We start from the raw sequence: 23,960 nt of genomic DNA, 5'->3' as shown, positions 1-23,960 counted from the left end.
GTTGGTTAAAACAGCGAGAAGATAAAATGCTGCAGTCCAGTGCACTGATAGATCCCCATTTCAAATTAAAGAAAGGCAAATCTTGAGAATGAATTGCCAAAAAACAACCTGAGAACACAGTTATCTAAAAATACCATGTTTATTTTGAACATGTTAGGAGGATGATCATAGAACAAGAAACAGTATTTGGATGCAATGCCATTCATTTTATGTTAAATATATACTACTGATCAAACATTTTAGAACACCTCCATTTTTCCAGTTGTGACTAAAATTTACATCATGTACTGTCTCAGTGTACTCTGAAATTAAATGCACTGAACAAATAATTGATACCGTTTTTTTTCTAGGAAAAAAACTGAAATCCTACATTTAATGTAAATCTCTTTCGGCAGCCGATATTCCTTTTTTCTTTACAATGGAAATGAAGCATTGACTTGAGAATCAGTTAATCTTAAGTCATTTGAAGCCACTGTTTTGTTTTGTTTTTTTTCATATTTGGATCATATTCTTGCTGTAGGATGAACTCCTGATAAACCAGTCTGTCTTCCTCTGTTATCTTCTTTTTTTCCTATCCTATGGTAACACTTTGTGCAGTGCAGTGTTGTCCTAATAATGTAGCAGTAAGTGTGGTAACACAGTTTGACTTTGTACAGAGTTTGCAAATAATCAGTAGAATCTGGGGAACCTGTAGAAACCGTTTGCATTATTGACTTTAAAAGTTAACTTGCTTCCATTGCTGTAAAAACATTGAAAGTTAACCATTTTATTAATCTCTAAGAAGGCCTGTGTTGTGTGATTTTTTTTTTTTGTCTTTGGTGACATATTTTGCATTGTGGAAAAGAGTAAGAGTTTTCACTGGACTTGAGCTGCTTAAATTTGAGTAAAAAATAGATAAATGGTAGCCTAGCAGCGCTAGACAACCCACGGCAACGAATTTAATTCTCTGCCAGGGTGGGTCTAGTTACCCTCCATAAGGCTTGAGGCTGGATTCTCCTAAAACTGGCCGGACCAATCACCATGAAGTGTAGAGTCAGAAGGCGGGCGTAACGAAGTGACGACAGAGGCGCGACGATTCTGACAGAAACAACCGGAAACAACTAGCCTAGCCGCGCTAGACAACCCACGGCAACGAATTTAATTCTCCGCCAGGGTCGACAACAAAAACGACAACAGTCGCTGAGCTCCATTAGCACCGACTCTGAATAATCTTTCTGTTAACATGTCTGTAATATACTTGAGCTTCACCCATTGACTGTATAAATAAGGCTTCACCGAACTACGGTATCCCCTGATTTCCGGCGCGCTAGGAGCCTATTCGTTGCGCTGATTGGTTGTATACCTACCCAATTGCTGCAGAGGGATTTGATAGACAACCTTTTAGCCCGCCTCCCTCCTTGTCAAGCGTCCCTAGACCCTTGTGCCTTCAGAACATGGGTCTAGCAGGGCTAGGCTAGATAAATGGGGCTGTTGTAAAACTTGAGCACACTGTGAGCACTTCTTGTATATGACCTGATTTCAAGGTTATGCTCAATGTATTAAATAACACACAAAAATGGAAGAATTGTTCCCTGAAAGATGTGTAGTTTATGGGGCGAAAAAAAACCAAACAACTGATGTAAAACTAAAAAAATAAAAAATAATTAAAATTTAGTTGCAAGAGCAACTTCAGTCTTTTCAACATCAGCTGCCCTGTTCTTGTAATTCAGCTTGTTGAAGTCCTCCATGATCTCCACCATCATCTTTCCTTTGGTCTCTGGGACAAAATATAGCATAAATGCGCTACTGAAGATGGAATAAGCCACAAAAATCAGGAAGCAGAACTGTCCGAGTCCCTCCTGTGCGGGTACATCAGAAACAGGTTGTGTTGAAATGAACAGCTGGGTGACATGAATACAGATATAAAGATATAAAGACATGCATGCACAGTGGGTGTCTTACCACTACGTAGCCAAACAACATGCCCACAAGGAACATGCCGAGCCAGTTGATGGTTCCACTGATCACAAAAGCAGAAGGACGCCAGGCTTGTAGGAAGAGGTCAGCAGGGAGGGCCATGGACACTCCAGCTAGAGGAAGATTTTAACATTAGGAAGTCACTGACACATTAAGCTTTACACAATAACTTGTATAAGCGGCAATTTTATTTTTTACTCACAAGGTCCAAGCCCATAAATGCAAATGACACAAAAGATCAGGCCGATGTTCACATACGGGATCCATGAATTCAGATCCTGTACAGAAAGAGAAACATTAGTATTTATCCTCTGCATGACAGCGAGGAGAAGTGTACTGTGTTTACCTTGATGGACAGCATGACAGTAAGAACACACATGGTGACACCCATCAGGAGATAGCCGTAGCCCATCAGCTTCTTTCTGCCGGCACGATCTATCAGGAAGGACTGAGACGCAGCAGTGATGCAGAGATTAAGAATCATGCCGGTTAGATGCCGCACATTTAGCTCTTTATCCCTGCTGAATGTCAAGGGATTTCAGACTCATGCAAAGGCTGCTTCCACTGAACCTGGAATAATTAAAGATTTTCTAATACAAGCTGTTGCTCATGTCACTTTTCTTATTTCTCCACATATGACAAACTTAAAGCATAGGAAAGGTCCATAATCTGAGCTCTGTGACATGATTTTTATCCATGTGTATTCTTTGAAGGTCATTGGCTTACAATTGCTGCTTCCTTTTCCAGACACTTACACACAGTGTGATGGTGATGAGCTCTGTAGCTCCAATACCAATGGTCAAGTAATGCATCTGGTCCTCTGGCACTCCCGACTCACGGAAGATGTCAAAGGCGTAGAAGTACAGCTGAACAGGAGGATGACAGACAAGAGGCCATCAAACAGGATAAAAGGGAAGAAGAATATGTCGTGTGAAACAGCTCTCACTTCATAGTCATCAAACAAACGTACAGCATTGATGCCACAGAACTGAACACCAGCGCAGGGGATGGCCAGAGTCAGCAGCTGCCATCTGACACAGCGAGAGGTGAGGACATCCTTTACGGTCTTGGCCTTCTCTCCCTGTGTGGTCTGTCTCTCTTTCTGCATGTCATCCAGCTCCAGCTTCAAGTCGTCCTCCTGCCACAGCCACTGTAAAGCTGTTGAACACATGCAGACACACGTATGAATTACAAACACATGATGACAACAAGCACTGAAAAATGAGCTGTCTGTTCTGATGGTTTAATACACAGGTCTGCAAACCTGCCGGTGCTTGACCAGAGCTAAAATTGTATAAGTGAAAATAATGGAGAGCAGCCAGCCTCTATATTAGATATATGGTACATATTCAGTGGGGGAAGAAGTATTCAGACTCATTACTTTAGTGAAATTATTAACACCTCACTCAAAATACAATAGATGTAAAAGTGATGCGTTCAAAAACTTACTGAAAGACCTCTTGTAAAAATCTATGATTTTTAATGTTGGAGGTAATATTTTTTGTCTCGGGCAGTTTGTCTTGCAATCAGTTGTACACCACTTTATCACCACACTCTAAAACCACACAGCAGGCAAAAAATATGAGAAAAACATAAAATTAAACTAGATAAGCACTCAGAGACCAGTACTCCACCACGGCTGTTTATTCTTCCATATGGCATTGCCAGAAATGCACCATTTTTTTGCGTGTAAATACCGCATTTGTTGATTAGTTCCTCAGATTGTGAGTCTGCTGCTGCGACTCACCTTTATGGCTGCCTTCAGTGTCTCCTTTATCTATATAAAGGTATCGAGGGGCCTCGGGGAAGAACAGCAGCAACACAAACTGTAGGATGGCAGGAATCCCACTAACGGCGAAAAGATACGGCCACATCTCTTCTGTGCCCATGATCTCCCTGAGCAGAGCACAAAACAAAGGCAGGTTAGAAAAATACTGAATAACAAGGGGAACACTGATAATGAAAACACAAAAAATACTGCACTGGATGGATCAGTTTGTGCTATTTACTAATTAGGAAGACAAGCTCTACAAATTGCTGTATCTGATTTGGTGAAGGAAAAAGAGTTTAATTAAGCAAAGAAATAACTAACTGGACACATGCCAGAACAATGTTTGCAGCCAGAAATGTAATCTGGCTTCAATAAGGGAGTTTTTCTACTTGATTTGTCTTCACTGATTATGTTCCTCTGTTTTAGATATAAGTGAACTTGCACTTTAAAGCTTCAGTTCTTACTTGATGCCAATTATCTGACCCATGACTTTCCCAAAACCAATGAAGATTGAGCTTGTGAGGGTCATGAAACCTCTGAGTTTCTTTGGGGAACTTTCCCCGAGGTACATGAGGTGAACGCTGAGGCCGAGACCTGCGGAGAGACACAAAATGATGAAAGAAGAGAAAAAGCGCTGAAGGAAAACACAAACACCACACATCATCCGAACATACCAACGTTGTATCCGTAGAGAAATCTGCCCAGCAAGATCATCTCAAAAGACTTGGCCATGCGGCTGAAGACCATGAGCAAGGCAGCGACCATCGCCACAACGTTGTTAATCAGAAGAGCTTTTTTCCTGCAGAATGACAAGAAATGACAGAGGTTTGATTAAATTAAGTTCAGGGAAGTTTATTTTCTGACCACATGTCATCGGTTTACGAGCATCTCTCATGAATGTTTGCCTATTGAGCTACACTTGTAAACCGTGAAGACATCTTTCATTAAGGGAATAGTTTGACAAAGCTCGGCTTGCTATTTCCCATCTTCATTATTCCCACAAAGTTCCTTAAATGCTTTTTGACAAACCTCACAGGTTATCTACAGGCTAAAACTCATTTAAATCTGCAAAGGTTTTGTTTCTTGTTTTATTCTAAATAAAAATCTAATTGCTTTTCTGGTTTCCATTACTTCTGAAGCAAACAAATAACAAACCATACTGATGAATACATTTGTGTTTGACGAACCAGAGAAAGTTTAATTTGCATGCACCCTAAAGAAACAATTCTGAATCATGCAAATTTGTAGTAAACAATATTTCTATTGATTGTGAGCGATGTATTGAAACAGCAGTCTGGTGACAGCAATAAAGTCCATTGGATCAGAAAATCGGAATCTGTCTGGCTTTAGTGAATTCCACTGTCATTGAAACTTGTCAGTGGTTGTAATGTTGTTTTTGATCTGAACATTTAAGAAAAAAAGTCCCTTGATTATGTCCAGAGGTGCAAATGAGCATCACCAGGTGAACAATAAAGTGTATTTCTGATTGTTTTAATAGTTATTTTGTCTATTAAAATAACTGATTTTATAAAACTGATTTTGCTAGTTTTCAGGTACATGATTATCAGGTTTTGAAAATCAAAGAAGTCAGCAAGTTATTGTTGAGTGTTTGCTGTTAATAAGCAACAAAATACTGGTGTGTGTGTGTGTGTGTGTGCTTTTCTTACCGGCCGTAATGGACTGGAAGGCTGCCACTATGGATGGCTCCAGCCCAGGCTCCCAGACTTAACACGGCCACGATGAACGACCAGATAAGCTGGTTGGTAGAATCGTCCACCGGAGCTCCGTACCTCGACATCCATGTGTAGTTCACGAAACTCTGAACGTGCTGCAGGAGAGTCAGGGATGATAAGAGACATCTGGCCAAACCTGATGTCAAATCCAGTCAACATAACTATAAACCACTAGAGCTCATATTCTCAGTCTGTGCTTTTGATTTTCATAGTGACTTTTTGACTTTATTTTGATGCTGTTTTTCCCCTCAGTTGCAAAGGTCAAATAATAGAGATGCAGTTTGCTGTAGAGTGTCTAAAACTCCTGTCAATTATGATATTGAGCTTCATAAATTGAAATTCAGTTTGACTTGTGTCCTTCGTGAATGTGAAACATTTTTTTTCTGTCCTTTTTTGAATAGTCATGAAAAGCACTTTGACTTTGCCTGTTTGTATGTTTTGTCCTTGCTGTCCTTATTCTGGCACATTTATTGTCATTTGCTGTTTTTGTCTCTGACTCTTTTCAAAACACTCCTTTGTTTTTGTGTTCAGCAAAGCTTCAGACTTGGCCTTCAGAGGTTCTTCACTGCATATTATACTAAATACAATAACAATGAAGTGACGTCAAAATGAAACTCTGAAGAAGGACGTCTTTTTAAAAAGTTTATGAAAGGTAAACCTTGTGAAGATTGAAGACCTTCCCTGCAGATAGATCATTGAATACTGCACAGTTTGAAGCAGTCTGACACAAAGATACTGATCCTGAGTGAGATCTTACCACTGCTGGAGAAGCGATGAGAGAAACTTGGATTCCATATTGAAATGAGCCTCCAATTCCCAACACCAGCGACAGCAAGTAGAGCCTCCAGTACTGCAGCTGGCATGTGGAACAAACATCATTTACGCAGCCTCAGTCTTTGCTACAATAATTAGGTTATATGTGCTGATTCATTGAACGGTGCACTTCAATGATTATAAATGACATGCGTAAATCCACTTGTATTAACCTTTTCTATACTCTGTATGATGTCATACTCAGTTCTTTCCTATTAAGCTCTGTTAAAGATGTTTAATAGCCCAAACAGATGAAGCTTCTTGCAATAAATACAGACACTCAGGTCTTATAAATTTGCTGTTAGTTGCTTTATTGTACAGATGAAGATTTTGAAACTTCAAAAGCTAGTTTTCAGGTACATGCCTGGACATAAGAAATCATTACAGAAGTCTTATATTAAAGCTTTAAGTACAGTTTTGAGGTATTAATTTGAGCTTTTCTCATTCATGCTATTGTATCCACTACAGTTCAGACAGCCAATAATTTGCTACACTTATCAAACAGTTACTTAGACTGTTTGACACGGTGTTAAAAATTAAGGGCAGTTATTTTCCATTATGTGTTATCTGCTGTGGTGTTCATGTGCAGCACTAGTAAGCAAAACAAACTCATGAATCCTAGTGCAAGAACAATATAAAATCCTACAAAACAATCATTGCTTTTCATGTTGTTGCACAACTGAGCAACTTGCATGCAATGTATTTTATAAAGCATGAGGTGTCAAACATACTGCATCAAAAACGCAAACAAAATTTCTTGATGTGATGCGTCGAATTTAGCAGTTTGCTGTAAACACAGAATAATAAAATAAAGCCAGAATTTATTAAGCTCCACTTACCCTTTTTGATGTCTGCTCCATATTTTGCACCGGCTGCTGATGTCTTGGCTGCAAAATGAGCGGAGGAGCAGCATATATGAGGGATGCCACCCAAAGTTACACATCAATAGATCTTAGTTGTCCATTTATGCTGTTAGAGCGAGACTGTCTTGTTTTGATGTGGGTGATCAGGATGACCAGACGCTGCACTAGATCCAACCTGGTCTGTCTGGTTTGGTTCTTGTGGTTGTTACAACTTGTTATAAACAGGGGAGCAAGGACATTGAGGTCCGGCATGCACATGGGAGGATGAATTATTTGCTGCATATGTGAGGCCACGAGGGGCTTTTACATTGTATATCATTAGTAACCTATGGAGACACAGTCCGTGCACTCGTTCGATTCTGTTCGACTTTAGATGACATGAGAATGTTAAAAAGGCAAAGTTAAGTTGTATTAATGGAACGGTAAGATGAAGCATCTTGAGAGTTTGACTAACACCAGTGATTTACGAATTGCAGTTCATTTTACAATCAAATGAAACACACTTACAAATGGAACTTTGATATATTACATTTTACTGATTGTTCTAAATGGAAATCTACTATAGATTTACATAGATTGCTTTTTTCATTTACGTCTTCAATCAAACAATCAGACTTTATCTAGACCCTTTGATAGATGTAAAAGTGACTAACAGTAAAAATGGAGTTACTCTCCTCTTGTGTATATGCAACAACCTGCTATAATAACCATTTCTAGACCTCTCAAGCATGAAAAACACGATTGTGTGCAGCTGAGCAAAAACAAGTATTTGACTTAAACAAGCTCAGAGTTGCATAAGATGTTGTGATCAGTCTTCCATGCTGGACTTTCTTCCGTTTAATACTCATATCTACATCATGTTTACAAATATGTGCACTAAATTTGTATTTACATCAACTAATGACAACTATCCAGGCCAAAGTGAAACATAACACAGAGGACATAATCCAACTATTGCAGCTACCTTAATTTTGCAGAAATCACTTCAGAAAGCTGCTGTCATGTGGACAGAGTCTCCTCCTCAAAGTCCCATCATGTGTCACGTCATGTCAAAGAGCTAACAAACTCACATTTTGCATTTACTTATTGAAAATGCATGTATGAAGCACATGAATGCATTTTTTGGATGCACCATTACACCCACTCGAATGAACGGCCTGTTTCTGTTGTTGTCTGGACAGAAAAGTCAAATCTTTAGAATCTTTCTGTATTTTCAAACCGTTCGTCTGATATTTATCCTCAAAACAAGAGGAAAGCTTTTCCTTTCCTGCATCCTTATATTGATTTACAACAGGACTATTTATCAGCCAGTTTGAATTGCAGCAGGAGTTATTTTTAATGGAAGCTACTTCCTGCAGTTGTGCTGCATCGAGTACAGTTTTACAACTGCAAGCAGAGAATTTTTGAGTTTTACCATAAATTTCCCTATTTTAATTTAGCATCTCAGTTCTTTGCTGCATGTTGCATTACTTACCTAAAGCAATATTATTAACTATTTAGAAAGAAGATGTTTTGGTTTAATCAATTATATTATGTATTATTAATGATTTTTTTTCATCAGTGCATACACATTTTCCATTGTCCTCAAACTGCAGCTTTAAACGTTTGATTTCTTTAAAGATGCTGCAATTTTGATTTTAAATTTTGTGATGGTTTTTTTCAAGTGTTTCAGACTAATGCATACACCTGGTACAAACAAAGTAAAAAGGATGAGACCATTGGTGATTGTGATTGTAGACTGACTGTTTAAATTAAGCAAAAAATAAGTTGAAGTCCATGCTTTAACAATATGTACCAAGTCAGACAAACAAGTTTTTCCAGGCAGAAAACACTGTCAGTGAAAGAAAGTTTCTTTAATCATTAAGACAAAAAGAATGCCATGAATATGCAACATAAACAATTACACGTTTCACTCTTGTAAAAACAGCAGATTACTAATTTCAGTCTTTGCTGAAAGTGTTAATGTGTAACACCATAGTACCTTATTGCATGAATGAACTGTGCGAACCGATGTAACTGGACAGCTCGTCAAGGTGTAAATTAACTACGAGTACGATTTAGCTCTACCTACATACAATCTCGTTTCAAGTGCTGTCGTTTGCCAAACAAGGAGAAGTACAGCATTCTGTAGAAAGTCCTGATGTGCAGCTTCATTACTGTGACTTTTGACCTTCTATATAACAGTATAAAGCAAGGACTAATTTACCTGCTTGGATTGATAAGATAGTCATCTATCACTCTGCTTAAAAAAGTGACAAACAATTTTCCTTGTCCGCTTAAATGATCCATCCATCCATCATCTACACACTGATTAATCCTTATTACCTCCACCAAGGAGGTTATGTGACACCCGGCGTTTGTCTGTCTGTCTGTTAGCAAGATAACTCAAAAACAGCTGGGCAGATTCACATGAAATTTTGAGGGGATGTAGACTATGGTAAGAGAAAGAGATGATTTAATTTTGGTGGCAATCCGGAAAGGACCCTGGATTCTGGATCACTTTGAATTTTTTAGTATTGTAGCGGCCGTGGGGGCCGCTGTGACTGTGTTCAGGGTAGGGGGGGTCGCTAGGCATCATGGGGGGAATTATGTGTTCTTTGAGAATTGTTTTACGGGGTTGTTTGTTTGTTCCAGACGTGCTTTAATTACTGGTTGCATTTAGTTAGTTCAGTTCTGCATTCTGAGTTCATTTGTGTGTTTGTTGTTTTTATGTGTACCGTAGCTCAGGGGGGTTACGGGAGGAGTGACCTCGGCCTGCGAGCCGGTATGTTGTGAGTTCTAGAGTGCTTATTGTGGTAGAGACAATAAAGCCTGGTGTGCTAACTGTAAGATCTTAAGTCACCACTCAGTGCTACAGTATGTTTTAGTATATGGTCCAAAATATGACAAAAACATCATAGGTTAGTATGTTGTCCAACAAATAGAAGCAATGTGTCCAGATAGCTCAACTGGTTAAGAAGGTGATTTGTAAACAGAACAGGTTCAATTCCAGCTTGTGATCCTTTACTGCATGGGTTTCCTGTTTTCCTCTCTATCCTTGGCGGAGGTCTGCACCACAGATATACATATATCTATGGTCTGCACTCTCCGAGTGCTTTTCTAGTTAAAGCTGTGGTGATGCTGGAATCTATCCCGGCTGACTGAGGATGAAAGCAGGAGACAGCTGGATGGGTCCCTAGTGTATCAGAGGCAAAAAAATCCCACTCACATTCACACCTATAGACAATTTAGAATTATCAGTTAACCTCAGCATGTTTTTGGACTGTGAGAGCACCTGGAGAAAACCCACATATGCACAGGGAGAAAATGCAAACTCTATGCAGAAAGATCCCAGGTCCAGGTCAGGATGTGATCTGGGGATATTCTAGCTGTGACACAATGGTGCTAACCACCAAGCTACTGTGCAGCCCACTTAAATGATAAAAACTGGAAAAAAAATCTAATCAAAATTATTGCTTTTTGATAGCAAGACAGTAATGCTGGATTCTTTATATAAAAAAAAGCCCTTTAAAATCAATGAGATGTTTTTTCAGACACCGTAACTGCAAATGTTTATGTGTTCAATTGTGTCTGATAACACAAGATCATCACTTTGTGTGTTCCAGATCATGTCGGCTGCATATTAAGCAGTTTTTCAACGTTTGTTTCATATCAACCAGGGACACAAAGCAGCAAAAACAAATAGTGTGAAAATGCCAAAGATGAATCCTTTAAACGAGCATTTCTCCTCATTGAGAATATACTCCAGAAAAAAGAGCTAGAGTGGATCTACGTGTCTTTCAGTGACATGAAAGCTCCTCTCAGAGTTCCTTCATCTTCCAGCAGCAGCAGATCAGGCCAATGTGAGGCATAACGTCAACAGGATTGTGTGATTCAGGAGAGAAAGTTCTTCTACAAGGCTGTGGAGTGACACACTTCACCCAGCTGATACTGAGCTTCAGTCTGCGATTCAAAGTTCTTATCCTGGTTTTTGAAGTTGAGCTTGTTGAATTCACGTGTGATGACTGACAGAGACTTTCCTTTGGTCTCAGGCAGAAACAGGCCGATGTACAGTGCAGACAACACACAGACGGCAGCAAAAGGCACAAAGCAGTACTCGCTCAGCTCACTCTGTGAAGAGAAGGCGACAAAAAGCTGTTAGACGTGCAGTGATTTCTACTTATGTTTGTGTACAGAGTTCAGTATGTTTCTTCAACAATAAGGAAATCGTTTCTATTGTTGGGAATAAACTAAAGCCTCAGAAATATCAGAAAGAGGAAAATAAGTTTATTTAAAGACAACAGCATCCTCATGTTTCACATATTTCTGCAGTTTCAGATTCTGGACTCTGGGAGGTGCTAGAAGGTGCCTTTGACTAAAAAGATGTGCGCCAAGTTTTGCTCCAGAATTGTTTTTCTGATTTGTTTCAAGTACAAAATAATAGTAACTATATTTCGACTATATATTTACGGTTAGTCAAGTTCAGTGAAGTAATTTTTATTTCTACAACAGCACATTCATAACAACACAACAATGAGAAAAAGTGTTTTCCAACAGGGAAATGAGAGTTTAAATATTAAGGTTAGGACTCTATAATATAATTTACTATATACTGGTAGTTTCAACTGATTGACTTAAATTTCAAGGTTTAGCTTAACAAAGAATGGTCTAAATTGATGCATCAGAGACTGAAACATTGTGACTTTTATTCCTTTGTGTGGCCTGAACTACAAAAATAGTACATTTCTCTTAATGTAATTCAGTTGCACCTCCAGAATCTACACCAGACATGACAAAGGTCTTCCTAAGCCACAGTTAAAACATCTGTTTTCACAAGCTGTGTGGTACTAATCAGGACACACTGACCACTAGAAATGGGAAGATCATTCCAATGATGCCCAGGTTGATCCACATCATGGAGCCAGCGATCATGTAGGCTGCAGGCCTCGCAGTCTGGTTGAAGATCTCTGTGGGAAGAACCCCGGTCACTCCAGCTGAGAAAAACAAAAACACAACAAAAACATACTGAGTTGGTCAGAGTTTATCAGATATTTAGAAATATTCTTTCACAATAGCATGGCTAACACTGAAAATAGTAAAAAAAAAAAAATAATAATAATAATAATAATTAGTGAAAAATCTGTGAAACAACAGTATCTGCAAAATGATTGCATTTGTAACTGTACACAGTGCGCTTTTATGTTCACATATTGTAAAAGAATGAAACACTATTTGTGAAACTAGAAATTCTGATGCAAACAATCTGGTGATATGTAAATTATTTTTTTTCTGTGATTTGACTTTATCATTTTAATTTAAATTTTTTGTTAAAAACATTTCTCAATCCTTAACATATATAATTTCAGTTTGAGATAATGGCAAATATCTGTAAAATAATGCTATTTTTAGTCCATTTAAATGCAGCATTAAGTATTTCATGGTTGCATATTGTAAAAGACTAAAATATAATCATATTTTTGATGAGAAAAATGTTTTTTTTTCTCCCAGACAAGAAAGTTAAAACCTTTCCTTCTGTGATTTTACTAGATAATATCTCAAATTTAACAAAACAGAGCAAATCTGTGAAATAGCAGTAAATTGTTTAACATGGTTAAAAGCTGCTTTAAAAATTAATTTCAGTGTTGTTTGCTTGTGTTTCACAATTAATGTCTGATGAGATCAAACTTCAGTGAATTACACATAAATGCTATTATAATAATAAGTTACTCCTTCATTCATTTATGCAGTAATGACGAGGATTCTACAAGCTGCATCACATTTTTACACATCATTGCAATATATCTGAATTTAAAATACTTCACTTTGGAAGCAAACCTTTAAGATTTATTATAGCACAGAGCTTTTGCTTTCTATCATCTGAAGTGTACGTGAGTTTTTATGTCAATGGTTGAACTTAAAAGTCCTTTACATGACAAATGATCTTCAGCATTCAAGTTTAATTTCTGTGCAGTTATAAAGCTTTGGCAGTTAATAAGATCTCATGAGAAATAATAAACAGCAGCAACCAAATTTATACAATTCACTGAGAAAAGAATAAATCAAGCATTTTGCATTTCATATACAAATTAAACTATTGTATCTTGAGACATTTTGTAATCAAGCAAAATCCAGATTTTTAAAAAAATGTGACTGACCTGGTCCCATGCCAAAACTGAGAATGTATGTGAAGATGCAGGCCATGCTCAGGTACGGCATCCAGGATATGTATTGCTGTTTGCATGAAGGGAAGGAAAGAAACCAGATCAAGCACTCTGACCTTTTTATATCTCAAAGATTTTAAGTACAGAGTTTTGATAACATAAATTTGCTTAGCTGTGAAACAAACCACCTCGTAACTCACTCCTCTGTTCTGAAAGTATTTTTCCCATTCAGGCAATATATTAAGTATTTCAATAATAATTTCCTTCTTTTATCTACTTTCATCTGATGTTGACTCATAATGCCTCCTAGTCTTCAATTTCCAACAATTCTTATGTGACATATGGGTGATAAAATTTGACAAAATGTTTTTAGTCAGTCTGGGGGAACCTGCAGAATAAGTTTAACACTCACAGTACAGCTGAGCTCTGACAATAAAACTCACTAATTAGTTCACCAAAGTAAACACAAATCTATTACATACATGAACTGATATTCACTGTTTATACAGTCTAGTCCATACTAATGTAATTGAAGAAGGCAGACTGATTTGGTTAATTAAGACGACCACCTGAAACGACAGAGCGATGGTGAAGACGACAGCCCAGATGGTCATGAGGATGAAGCCTCCCATCAGCATGAACCGTCGACCTTTACGCTCTACCAGCAGGTTCTGAAAGCATCAAAACATTCATCATGCGCTGTTCTTCTTTCAAATTACAGCTACAACTTCAGAGTGAGGTAGCTATGATGCAGTAACGGTGACAACTGAATGGGTGAGGGACGAATCAAGAAGTTACACTGAACTGGAAGAAAAAGATGCCATTATTCACCACTTACACAATACAGATCAGTGAAATTCTTTTTCTTTGCATAACCCAGCTTTGGTATGAAGTACAGGTACAGGCACCTCTGGAGCAGATAGCGTTAAAGGCTTTGCTCAAGGGCCCAACAGAGGCAGATGGTGCTGGGGTTTCAAGGCCCATGTTGAGCCATCACTACTAACAGTATAATACAGTACAGAAAACATGGTCAGAGCAAACATATGGTATATAAAAGCTATGTCAAAAACTCTGGCTCTGACTCTGGCCTCTGGCTGAGCAGCTACAGTCTATTTCACTTGATGGGAGCACAGCTTAGCTTAGCACAAGGATAGAAACATGGGGGAAACAGCTAATCTGCCTGCTTTGAAGGTAGTGAGATCTACCAACCAGCAAATCTACAGTAAATAACAGAAAAGTCACATTCTATCTTTTCCACTGAATCCATGCAAAAAACAGATTGTAAAATCAACAATTGGTAGTTTTATGAGGGAGGGTTATGCAGGTACTCTTAGTACTTCCTTAAGTCTTATCTATACCATGAAGTTGCCAGGCAAAGATACTTCAGCTTTAACAAATTAAATAGTTGAGATAAAACATGTCCATTGGAGAGTATTAGATCTGGTAGTAGATGGGTTTTGCTATTACTGGGGTGAGGCTGGCTGTTCATCATTGGGTGCAGTCCTAATGCTAAGATAAGCTAACTGCCTCCTGCCTGCAGTCATGGACTGCATATGAAAGTCACTCATTGGTGTGTGGGAAACCTCAAGCTTGCCGTTTGGATATCACTACTTAGGGGTTAATCTCATTTCACTAATCGCACATCTTTGATTCTTCTCATCGGCTCCTCTCCTTCTGTCTTTGTCCTTCAACTTAAGATATAAGGTGGCGAGGAAGAGGCTTAAGGAGAGAGAATTTGAGGCAACAAGTATTTAATAAAATGAAATATCTCATCTTTAAGTCATTGGTTTAAGGCAACGTCAATTAAATGACAACCTTCATTCAAACAACAAATGAAGATTGAGAACTTGTGATAAGGCAGCAAGCTGTCAATCAAAAGGTGGCACTGTCCTAAAACATACTTTATTTGTCGGGTTTTGTGTCTTTTTCTTTTCTCTTTGCCTCTGTCACCAACCCTTCTCTGCTCTGTGTCTGCTGTAGGCCTGACACCCATCAGGCCGGCTGCACAACGATCAAGCTCATCCTCTAATCACCCTCCACAGTACAAAGACACCAGTTCTGCAGTCTCTCTTCAGCTAAATGTGTGGTAGTGTATGGCTAACTCTCTTTTGTGTTTGCTTGCTGCTGCTTTCTGTGTCCAGGAGAACATGCACTCACTCCCTCTGTGTGCTGTTTCTACATTCAAGACTTCTTCCTCTGCTCAGCTCCACATCTTCTCCACCTCACAGGCAAAGACTCTCCCTCTCCACCAGCCAGTTCCCTCAACTATTCCCCTTGCCCTCAATAAACCTCATAACTTTTCGTCTCGCCTCAGTGTCTGCTTTTGTCCCAGCAAAAACACAAACACAACACATGCCTTGCTTCAGTGTTTTTTTCCTCCAAATAAGACCATAAAAGTATGGTGACCACAAAATGAACACTATTCTGGATTTAAAATGTCCTGAAACTAGAAACTGAGACCATAAACTCCTTAAGAAGCACATCAAGTGAGAAATAGTCTTTTTCTCATAGACTTATTCTGGTTCCCATTAGAAGGTTTACAGCCCTTCTGTGTTGATTTCAATTTTGAAACTGTTCCTTGGACATAACATCATTGTCTCAAGTGATTTATTGTCATTGCTTTTACTATTTAGCAGCTTAATCCGCTCTCACTTTCTAATGTCTTGCTTGCTTGAGGGAAAAATATGCATCCTGCTGTAAATTGTTGTAATATCGTGCTAATGTAACATTACATAAGTGTTCCAGACAGTGTAAAGAAATATAAAACTCAAGTGTATGCACACCACTGGGAGCTATTCTCACTCCTGCATTAAAGCTTTAATAAGAATGCAAACAACAGCCTCTCTCTGCCTCAAGCTGGTTACATAACGAGAGCTTTAATGACGGATACTTACACACATTATACAGGCCGTGAATTCACATGTCCCAGTGCCGATTGTGACATACTGGACTTTATCGTCGGATATTCCGGCCTCTTTAAACACGTACGATGCATAGAAGTAAATCTGCAAAAGCACCAGAAGATGTGAAAAATATCATTGCTTGCCACAAGTGTTAAAATGCAATGATAAGCTGATTAAGCCAGTATTTGTACATAGAAGAATTGTGCTAATACCCAGCTCCCTTTTCAAAACTGCCAAGCATGTGGTTAAAAGCCTTTTCTGGTGACAAAGTATCTTGTAGCTCAGAAAATGAAGTCCGGAAATGTTCTGAACGTTCATATATTCAGGGCAAAAATGAAAAAATAAAATAAATAATATCCAATAATCTGCCTTCACTTATTATTCATTGAGCATTACGATGAGAGACGATCCTTCGTCACCATCATACATTATTGATGTGACCTGCAGGAACGTGAAGAAACCCTGACATGACAGGCACCACTGATGGATCATCTCAAATTTCCAATCATCCTCCCAACTTAGCGTAGGAAAACTGTGGCCAAAAGAACATGTGATACTGTTTCTGTACTTGGGATCAGTTACACTCATCTGCATGGGTTATATAACAATGTGCTACAGTCAGCCGTGCCTTTATGGAGGCCAACACATGCACTCTACATCTCACTCTCAGATCGCGGCTCTGATGATGCCATTCTTGCTGATTCTTCTTACCGAGTCGTTGCCACAGAGCTGCATGGCGCTGCTGACGATCATGACGGAGATGAGCTGCCAGCGCACAGAGCGGTCGGTGAAAAGCTCCCAGGGTCGCCTCGGCCTCATGCCTTTGGTTTCGGCCTGTTCCTGCAGGATCTCATCCAGCTCGCTGCTCTGGACCTCGCAGCCTCGGAGACGTCTCAGAGCTGACCAGGAGAAAACCACACATTTAATATCCGAGAATTAGCTCATTTTAAAAACGCATGAGCAGTGATGGACCAAATACCGAAGTGCCAACAATGCAAGAATACTTCATTATGAGTAAAGGTCTTGCATTCAAAAACACCTTTAGACATTGGAAGCAGAAGCAGCTATCAGAAAAAGATTCTTACAAATACATAAGAACAGCGTCTGTGACTGATGCATTGCCCTTATCATGCTGTTAGACTGTTGATAGTGATGGATTAATGCATACGTGACATTTTAATCTTGTAGATAGTCAATATAGAGACAGTTTAATTGACTGTTTCTGTGAGCTTGTAATACAGTGGAGTATTAGCCCTCTTCAAGTTGTCACAAAATAAATCTGGAGGGACATGAGATAATTAAGTGGAAGGGCCCTAATCTCTAAAGTTACATTGCAGTACTGGATGAACGTCTACTATTGGTCGACACAGTGCAGTACCCACCGTTAATACAAGCCTCCTTGTCCCCCCTGTCGATGAGCAGGTATCTGGGACTCTCTGGGAACCACGGCAGGGTCAAGAGCTGAATGAGGCCAGGAATGGCATTACTGGCTAGAAGGTACTGCCAACACGGCTCACTGCCCAAAATCTCTCTTTAAATAAATAATCCAGAGTGTTACTGCGGATAACATTTAAATTCACATGACACATTTCTTTTTTCCAGCAAAAGATTAGCCTATTTTAATGAATTAAGTTACTCTGTGAACCTACCTGAGTCCGACCACCTGTCCCAACACAACCCCGAATGCTGTGAAAACAGCTGAAGACAAGGAGATGGCTCCTCGTAAGTGCTGCGGTGCACTTTCTCCAAAATACATGGGCTGCACATTCATGCTGATTCCTACAAAAAAAAAGGCTTTCTGTGAATTCATTTATATTTTTCTTTAATCATTATTATTATTAATTCCAACATGGATCTATTTTCACATTAACATTCAGGTTAGTTGTTCTGCATGCACAATAGATATATAACATGAAATGGGAATCTAACAGTACAACTGATGCAGAAAGCAAATATTTAGTGACATACCAGCATTTATTCCAACCAGGACACGTGAGATAATGATCATCTCGAACGATTTGGCAGCTCTACTTGTCAGCGCCAAGAGTGCACCACTCATTAGAAAAATGTTGTTCAACAGCAGACATTTCTTCCTTCAAGAGAGAAAAAAAGACATATTTTCTAATTACTCAGAGTCTATTAGAGGTAAATACTTTTCAGTTCGGGCAAGTGGCATAAATATTGCGTAGTTTGTTCTTTGCGGATTATCATTAACGTTTAAAAACAGGCAAAATGGAAAATGAAATTGCGTTTTTGGAGAATGTATTGCTTTGTTTAACTAGTATGTTTGGGTCTAGAAGCACTGAAATGGGCATTTGGTTCCATTCTGTGATTTGTCAACAGTCTGAAATAAGAGAATTGTGCCAATCTTATTTTTTAAAGCACATTTTGGTAAAGCTGAAGTATTGAAGCCTGACTGATACATGTGTATAAATGTTCAACATAATCTGCAGGGTCTCAGACGTGTACAAACGTTAGAGTAAATGAACAATCTCCTCATTCACTCATGCACGTGTCAACATGTTGATCATTCACTCCCTGCACGTTGCAATTACAGCTTTTGTGCTTATTTACATCCAAGCAGCATCTAATGTTACCTCCCAAAGCGGATGGTCATTGGTCCTGCAATAAGAGCTCCAGCAAAACCCCCCAAAGAGAAGATGGAGACAATGATTGTCCAGACCAGTGTCACTTGGTAATCCTCCAGCTGGATGTCCCAGCGTTCCAGGAAAGTCTCGTTGATGAAAGTTTGAATAAACTACAACAAGACAGTCAACCATTAAAGTTTTACCTTGTTAACAACAAACATGCATGTGAACAGAGCAGTGGTTAAAGCTGATATGTATTACCTCTGCCATTGTGGATTCCTGTCAATTTGTCTGTTTACACTTGGGTTTAATTCAAGACAATTCAACATTCAGCACAGCCTTGATGTTAATTGTGCAGTTTTATATGACCGGAATAAAATATTCATATCTATGGGCAAGCGCAGAATTGTTTTGCTGTTGATGAAAGTTGGTCTCTGTATTCATCAGTGCAGCTGCTCAGCTACACAAACCACTGAGGAAAAATCTTGCATCCAGAATGAGTTTCTACAGCACAATAAAACTGGTCGCACTACAATTAGAATTACTAATCACAGAGGCCAGGAAACTAATTTATTTTGTGCCAAATTACACTGTGACCCAAATATGAAATAACAGAGATCGTGCAGGCAGCACAGAACACTGTTCACATGTACAGAAGTCAGTATTAATTTACCACACTGTCAGTGTGTGTGTACACTGACAGTCAAAAGTTTGGACACAACTTCTCATTTAATGGTTTTTCTTTATTTTCATGACTATTTACATTGTAGATTCTCACTGAAGGCATCAAAACTATGAGTGAACACATATGGAATTATGTGATAAACAAAAAAATGTGAAATACATCAAAATATGTTTTATATTTTAGATTCTTCAAAATTGTCACTCTTTACTTTGATCACTGCTTTACAGACTCTTGACATTCTCTGGATGAGCTTCATGAGGTAGTCACCTGAAATGGTTTTCCAACAGTCTTTAAGGAGTTCCCAGAAATGCTGAGCACTTGTTGGCTCACTCTGTGGTCCATCTCATCTCAAACCATCTGGATTGGGTTTAGGTGATTGTGGAGGCCATGTCATCTGACACAGCACTCCATCACTCTCCTTCTTGGTAAGATAGTCCTTACACAGCCTGGAGGTGTGTTTGAGGTCATCGTCCTTTTGAAAAATAAATGATGGTCCGACTAAACGCAAACCAGATGGGATGGCCTGTCTCTGCAGGATGCCATGGTAGCCATGCTGGTTCAGTTTGCCTTCAGTTTTGAATAAATCTCCAACAGTGTTACCAGCAAAGCACCCAAACACCATCACACCTCCTCCTCCATGCTTCATAGTGGGAACCATGCATGTAGAGACACAGCAGGTGGAACCAAAGATCTCAGATTTGGACTCATCAGACCAAAGCTCAGATTTCCAATGATTTAATGTCCATTCCTTGTGTTTCTTGGTCCAAACAAATCTCTTCTGCTTGTTGCTTGTTTATTAGCAGCTGTTTGACCATAAAGGCCTGATTCAGTCTCCTCTGAACAGTTGATGTAGAGATGTGTCTGCTACTAGAACTCTGTGAGGCATTTATCTGGACTCTAATCTGAGGTGCTTTTAATTTGGGATTTCTGAAGCTGGAGACTCGGATAAACTTATCCTCAGCAGCAGAGGTGACTCTTGGTCTTCCTTTCCTGGGGCGACCCTCATGTGAGCCTGTTTTGTCGCAGCGCTTGATGGTTTTTAGGATTGCACTTGGGGATACACTCAAAGTTTTGCAATTTTCCAGATTGACTGACCTTCAGCTCTTAAAGTAACGATGGACTGTCGTTTCTCTTTACTCAGCTGATTGGTTCTTGATATTATATGGATTCTATCAGTTGTCAAATAGGGCTGTCAACTGTGTACCAACCTGACTTATGCACAACGCAACTGATCGTCCCAACCCCATTAAGAAGGCTGAAATTCCACAAAGAATCAGGTGTTCCTTGTTACCACAAGGAACACCTGATTCGTGAAAACTATTCCAGGTGACTACCTCATGAAGCTCATCCAGAGAATGCCAAAAGTGAGCAAAGCAGTGATCAAAGCAAAGGGAGGCTATTTTGAAGAACGTAAAATATAAAACATACTTTGACTTATTTCACATTTTTTGTTTACTACATAATTCCACATGTTTTCATTCATAGTTTTGATGCCTTCAGTTAGAATCTACAATCTAAATAGTCATGAAAATAATTTTAAAAAAACATTAAATGAGAGAGTGTGTCCAAATGTTTGACTGGCAGTGTTCATCCATGCTGGTATGTGGTACTTAACACTGTTTTAACATGCACACTTGACCCTTCTCAGCCTGTTTATATACTGTACATAACAGATGCATATTTGATGGTAGAGCCGACAAACAGTAAGAACAGCAAAAAATAAATAAATAACAAAAACTTACAGTTGTGGGAGAATTCATTATAGCGAGGTTGTAGCCATACTGAAGAGTTCCTCCAATGGCTGCAGAAGCAACCATTAGAACCAGAGTCAGGGAACTGCTCTGTTAATACAAACAGAAAACAGATAGGTACATTTACATTTTCATTAAGAGTATATTGGCTTGGGGTCACAGAAAGGATGGAGATATCATAACATATGAAGAAACAATAACACCTGCAATTTATAACTCTATGGTTATTTTATATATATATATATATATATATATATATATATATATATATATATATATATATATATATATATATATATATATATATATATATATATATATATATCAATATTCTGCATGACCATAGCTGTTCTAATGTTACTTTGTTTTATAAAAATACAATACAATCACATTAAAAACTTCAAAAGTCCTTCAAGTTGCACCAAAAACTTACAGGAGCAACTAACCAGTGTAACTTTGCTGCAAGAATTTCCTTCATAATGCTGCCTGAGCCCTTAATTAAAAAGGAATTGCAGGCTAAAAACTCCAACAGATGATTTATTGAAAATACAATCTGTTGTTTTACCTTTTGCTCACCAGCATGCGACATTGTTAATCGAAGGTGATGGTAAAATAAGTGACTTGATGAAGTCCGATGGGAATGAAACAGAGATAAAATACCCCTCAACTGACGTGACGAACCCACACTGCGCGAGTCCGCACGAGCACGCGCCTGCAGGGTGCGCTCAGGTCTCCTATGATTGGCTGGCTGCTGTGCAACGAGCCGCTTCGACGCACAAACGGAAAATTAATTCTCAACACACTCTCACCTCCACACCAGCAAGATGTTCTGTTTTTGATAGATCACTGTGGTGGCATCCTCTCGTTAACGTAACTTAACTGTAAGTAAGTAAGTAAGTAATAGAGTGACGACGCATGCGCAGTGTGGAGGAATGTTCAGGTGAAGGGATGCAGACCATAGACATATGATGCAGACATGCAGACGTGTGGTGGATTATTCACAATGACAATTTAAAAACGCCCAGGTAAAAAAAAAAAGTCAAAATGTGCATATATGTGCTTTACATTCTTCATTTTATCCTAGTTTTAATCTGATGCAAAACAAATGCAGCTATCAGAAAACTGTACAGGAGTAAAAAGTAACATATGTTCTTCTGAAATATCATGGAGTCGAAGCATAAAATAAGATACTCAAGTATTCAAGTAGCAAACTTGGCTAAATTTGTTAATTTTTTTTTAAATTGATTTTTTATTATTTTTCATGACAAACAAACAAACAGAACAACATATAGACAGAATAATGTCCTGCACAGTGTAATACCATAAAAGCCAAGCCAAGGTTCCAAGTGTCCAAGATTGTCGGTACAAAGTGTTGATCCTCCAGGTCTTTCTTGAGTCTTGAATGTATTTATGGGTAAAGTTCATTTGGTGTTTGCTCATTGCAAGACATATAGCCTTGCATTCTCACACAGTTCAAAAATGATCAATCAATGACAATAATAACTGTGATCATATGATATTCAGATAACATGTCCATTTTTCCTAATACCTTTCACCTTTTTGGGTTGCATGTCTCAGAGCAAAAGTCAGTCGTTCCATAATGTATATATTCTGAATTATTTCTATCCATTCTGTGATGTTTGGGATATCATTGATCAGCCATTTTTTATGTTATTGCTTTTTTGCTCCCTGCTAGTGGTATTTGCAGTAAATATCTATCACGCTTTGTCAGTGAAGAAGGCAAATTTCCAAGGTAAATGACATGGCTAAATTTGTTACTTTACACTGTGACTAATAGATTTTCAAAGGTTATCTTTTGATATCCTGAGTAAGAATGAATCATCTGCACATTACACTTGCAAATCAGATCTTTTGCACTCTAAATATGACATTTCAACTACTATCCTTTCACATGCAAATTAATATAGTGACAGTGATGATCTCATATTCCATATGTTTTAGTTGACATTTGACTGTTTATTTTTTTCTCTCCCCAGCAACAGAACTCTGTGACAGCACTAAAACATTTGAGTGTAATTTACAAATGCCTCTGTACAAGTTGTCTTCTTTTCTATCTTCGTGAAAAAGTTAAAAATCTCATTTCTATTGTTACAGTTAAAAAAGGGTTAAATTTAGCCAGTGTTGATGACGACAAATTCTCTTGAGTTAATCCATACACTTGTCAGGTTCAACTTTAAAGGAGAATGATCAGATCAGATTGGTGACACTTTTTTTTTAACCAGTGACAGTACAAGTCCACCTTAAAATGCAGCTTTATTTAACCCTCCTGTTGTCCTCATTTACACGCACCAAAAAATATTGTTTCCCTGCCTTAAAAAATCCAATAATTCAGCAAAAAATTTTCCCAAATTTCAGAAAATTTACAAAACCGTCAGGAAGAAAATTTCAATAATTCCTTAAAAGTTTCCCTTAAAATTATTATTTCAAATAAATCCCCCAAATTTGGCAAGAAAATTCTTCTAAATATTTAAAAAAAAATTAGAAAAATCTTCTAAAAAAAATCCTAAAAATATCTACAGGGATTCCATATATATCAGTAAAACTTCTAATATTTTCTTTAAGAACATTCACATAAAAATCAACCAAAATCCAGCGAAATATTTATGTGAATGTTCTTAAAGAAACATTTTTAACATTTCTTTTTTTCCACTAAAAAATGTTCAGAGATTTCCCAAAAATGTTGAAAATGTGGACATCAGAAGTTTCACTGTGAAAATATATTTTTTTCCCCACATT

General features: G+C 38.3%; 2 protein-coding genes across 2 annotated transcripts; both read right to left on the bottom strand.

Annotated features, from left to right (window-relative positions):
• Positions 1-1,643: 1,643 nt before the first annotated feature.
• Positions 1,644-7,133, bottom strand: LOC110947899 (solute carrier family 2, facilitated glucose transporter member 11-like). The gene is made up of 12 exons (XM_022189227.2): positions 7,113-7,133; positions 6,218-6,316; positions 5,395-5,555; positions 4,402-4,526; positions 4,192-4,321; positions 3,704-3,852; positions 2,927-3,114; positions 2,712-2,822; positions 2,303-2,404; positions 2,159-2,234; positions 1,942-2,069; positions 1,644-1,838 (listed from the first exon to the last, which is right to left on the bottom strand). Exons 1-12 carry the CDS (start codon positions 7,131-7,133, stop codon positions 1,644-1,646), a joined length of 1,485 nt encoding a protein of 494 aa, XP_022044919.1.
• A 1,841-nt stretch (positions 7,134-8,974) lies between these two features.
• On the bottom strand, positions 8,975-21,878 carry slc2a11a (solute carrier family 2 member 11a). Its single transcript, XM_051948830.1, has 12 exons — positions 21,769-21,878; positions 21,195-21,293; positions 18,777-18,937; positions 18,148-18,272; positions 17,829-17,958; positions 17,562-17,710; positions 16,891-17,078; positions 16,171-16,281; positions 13,846-13,947; positions 13,271-13,346; positions 11,982-12,109; positions 8,975-11,246 (listed from the first exon to the last, which is right to left on the bottom strand). Exons 1-12 carry the CDS (start codon positions 21,790-21,792, stop codon positions 11,028-11,030), a joined length of 1,512 nt encoding a protein of 503 aa, XP_051804790.1. The 5' UTR covers positions 21,793-21,878; the 3' UTR covers positions 8,975-11,027.
• Positions 21,879-23,960: the final 2,082 nt, after the last annotated feature.

The sequence above is a fragment of the Acanthochromis polyacanthus genome, chromosome 5 (genome assembly GCF_021347895.1).
Source record: "Acanthochromis polyacanthus isolate Apoly-LR-REF ecotype Palm Island chromosome 5, KAUST_Apoly_ChrSc, whole genome shotgun sequence".
Lineage (NCBI taxonomy): Eukaryota > Metazoa > Chordata > Actinopteri > Pomacentridae > Acanthochromis > Acanthochromis polyacanthus.
This window is presented reverse-complemented; position numbering and strand designations above follow the sequence as displayed.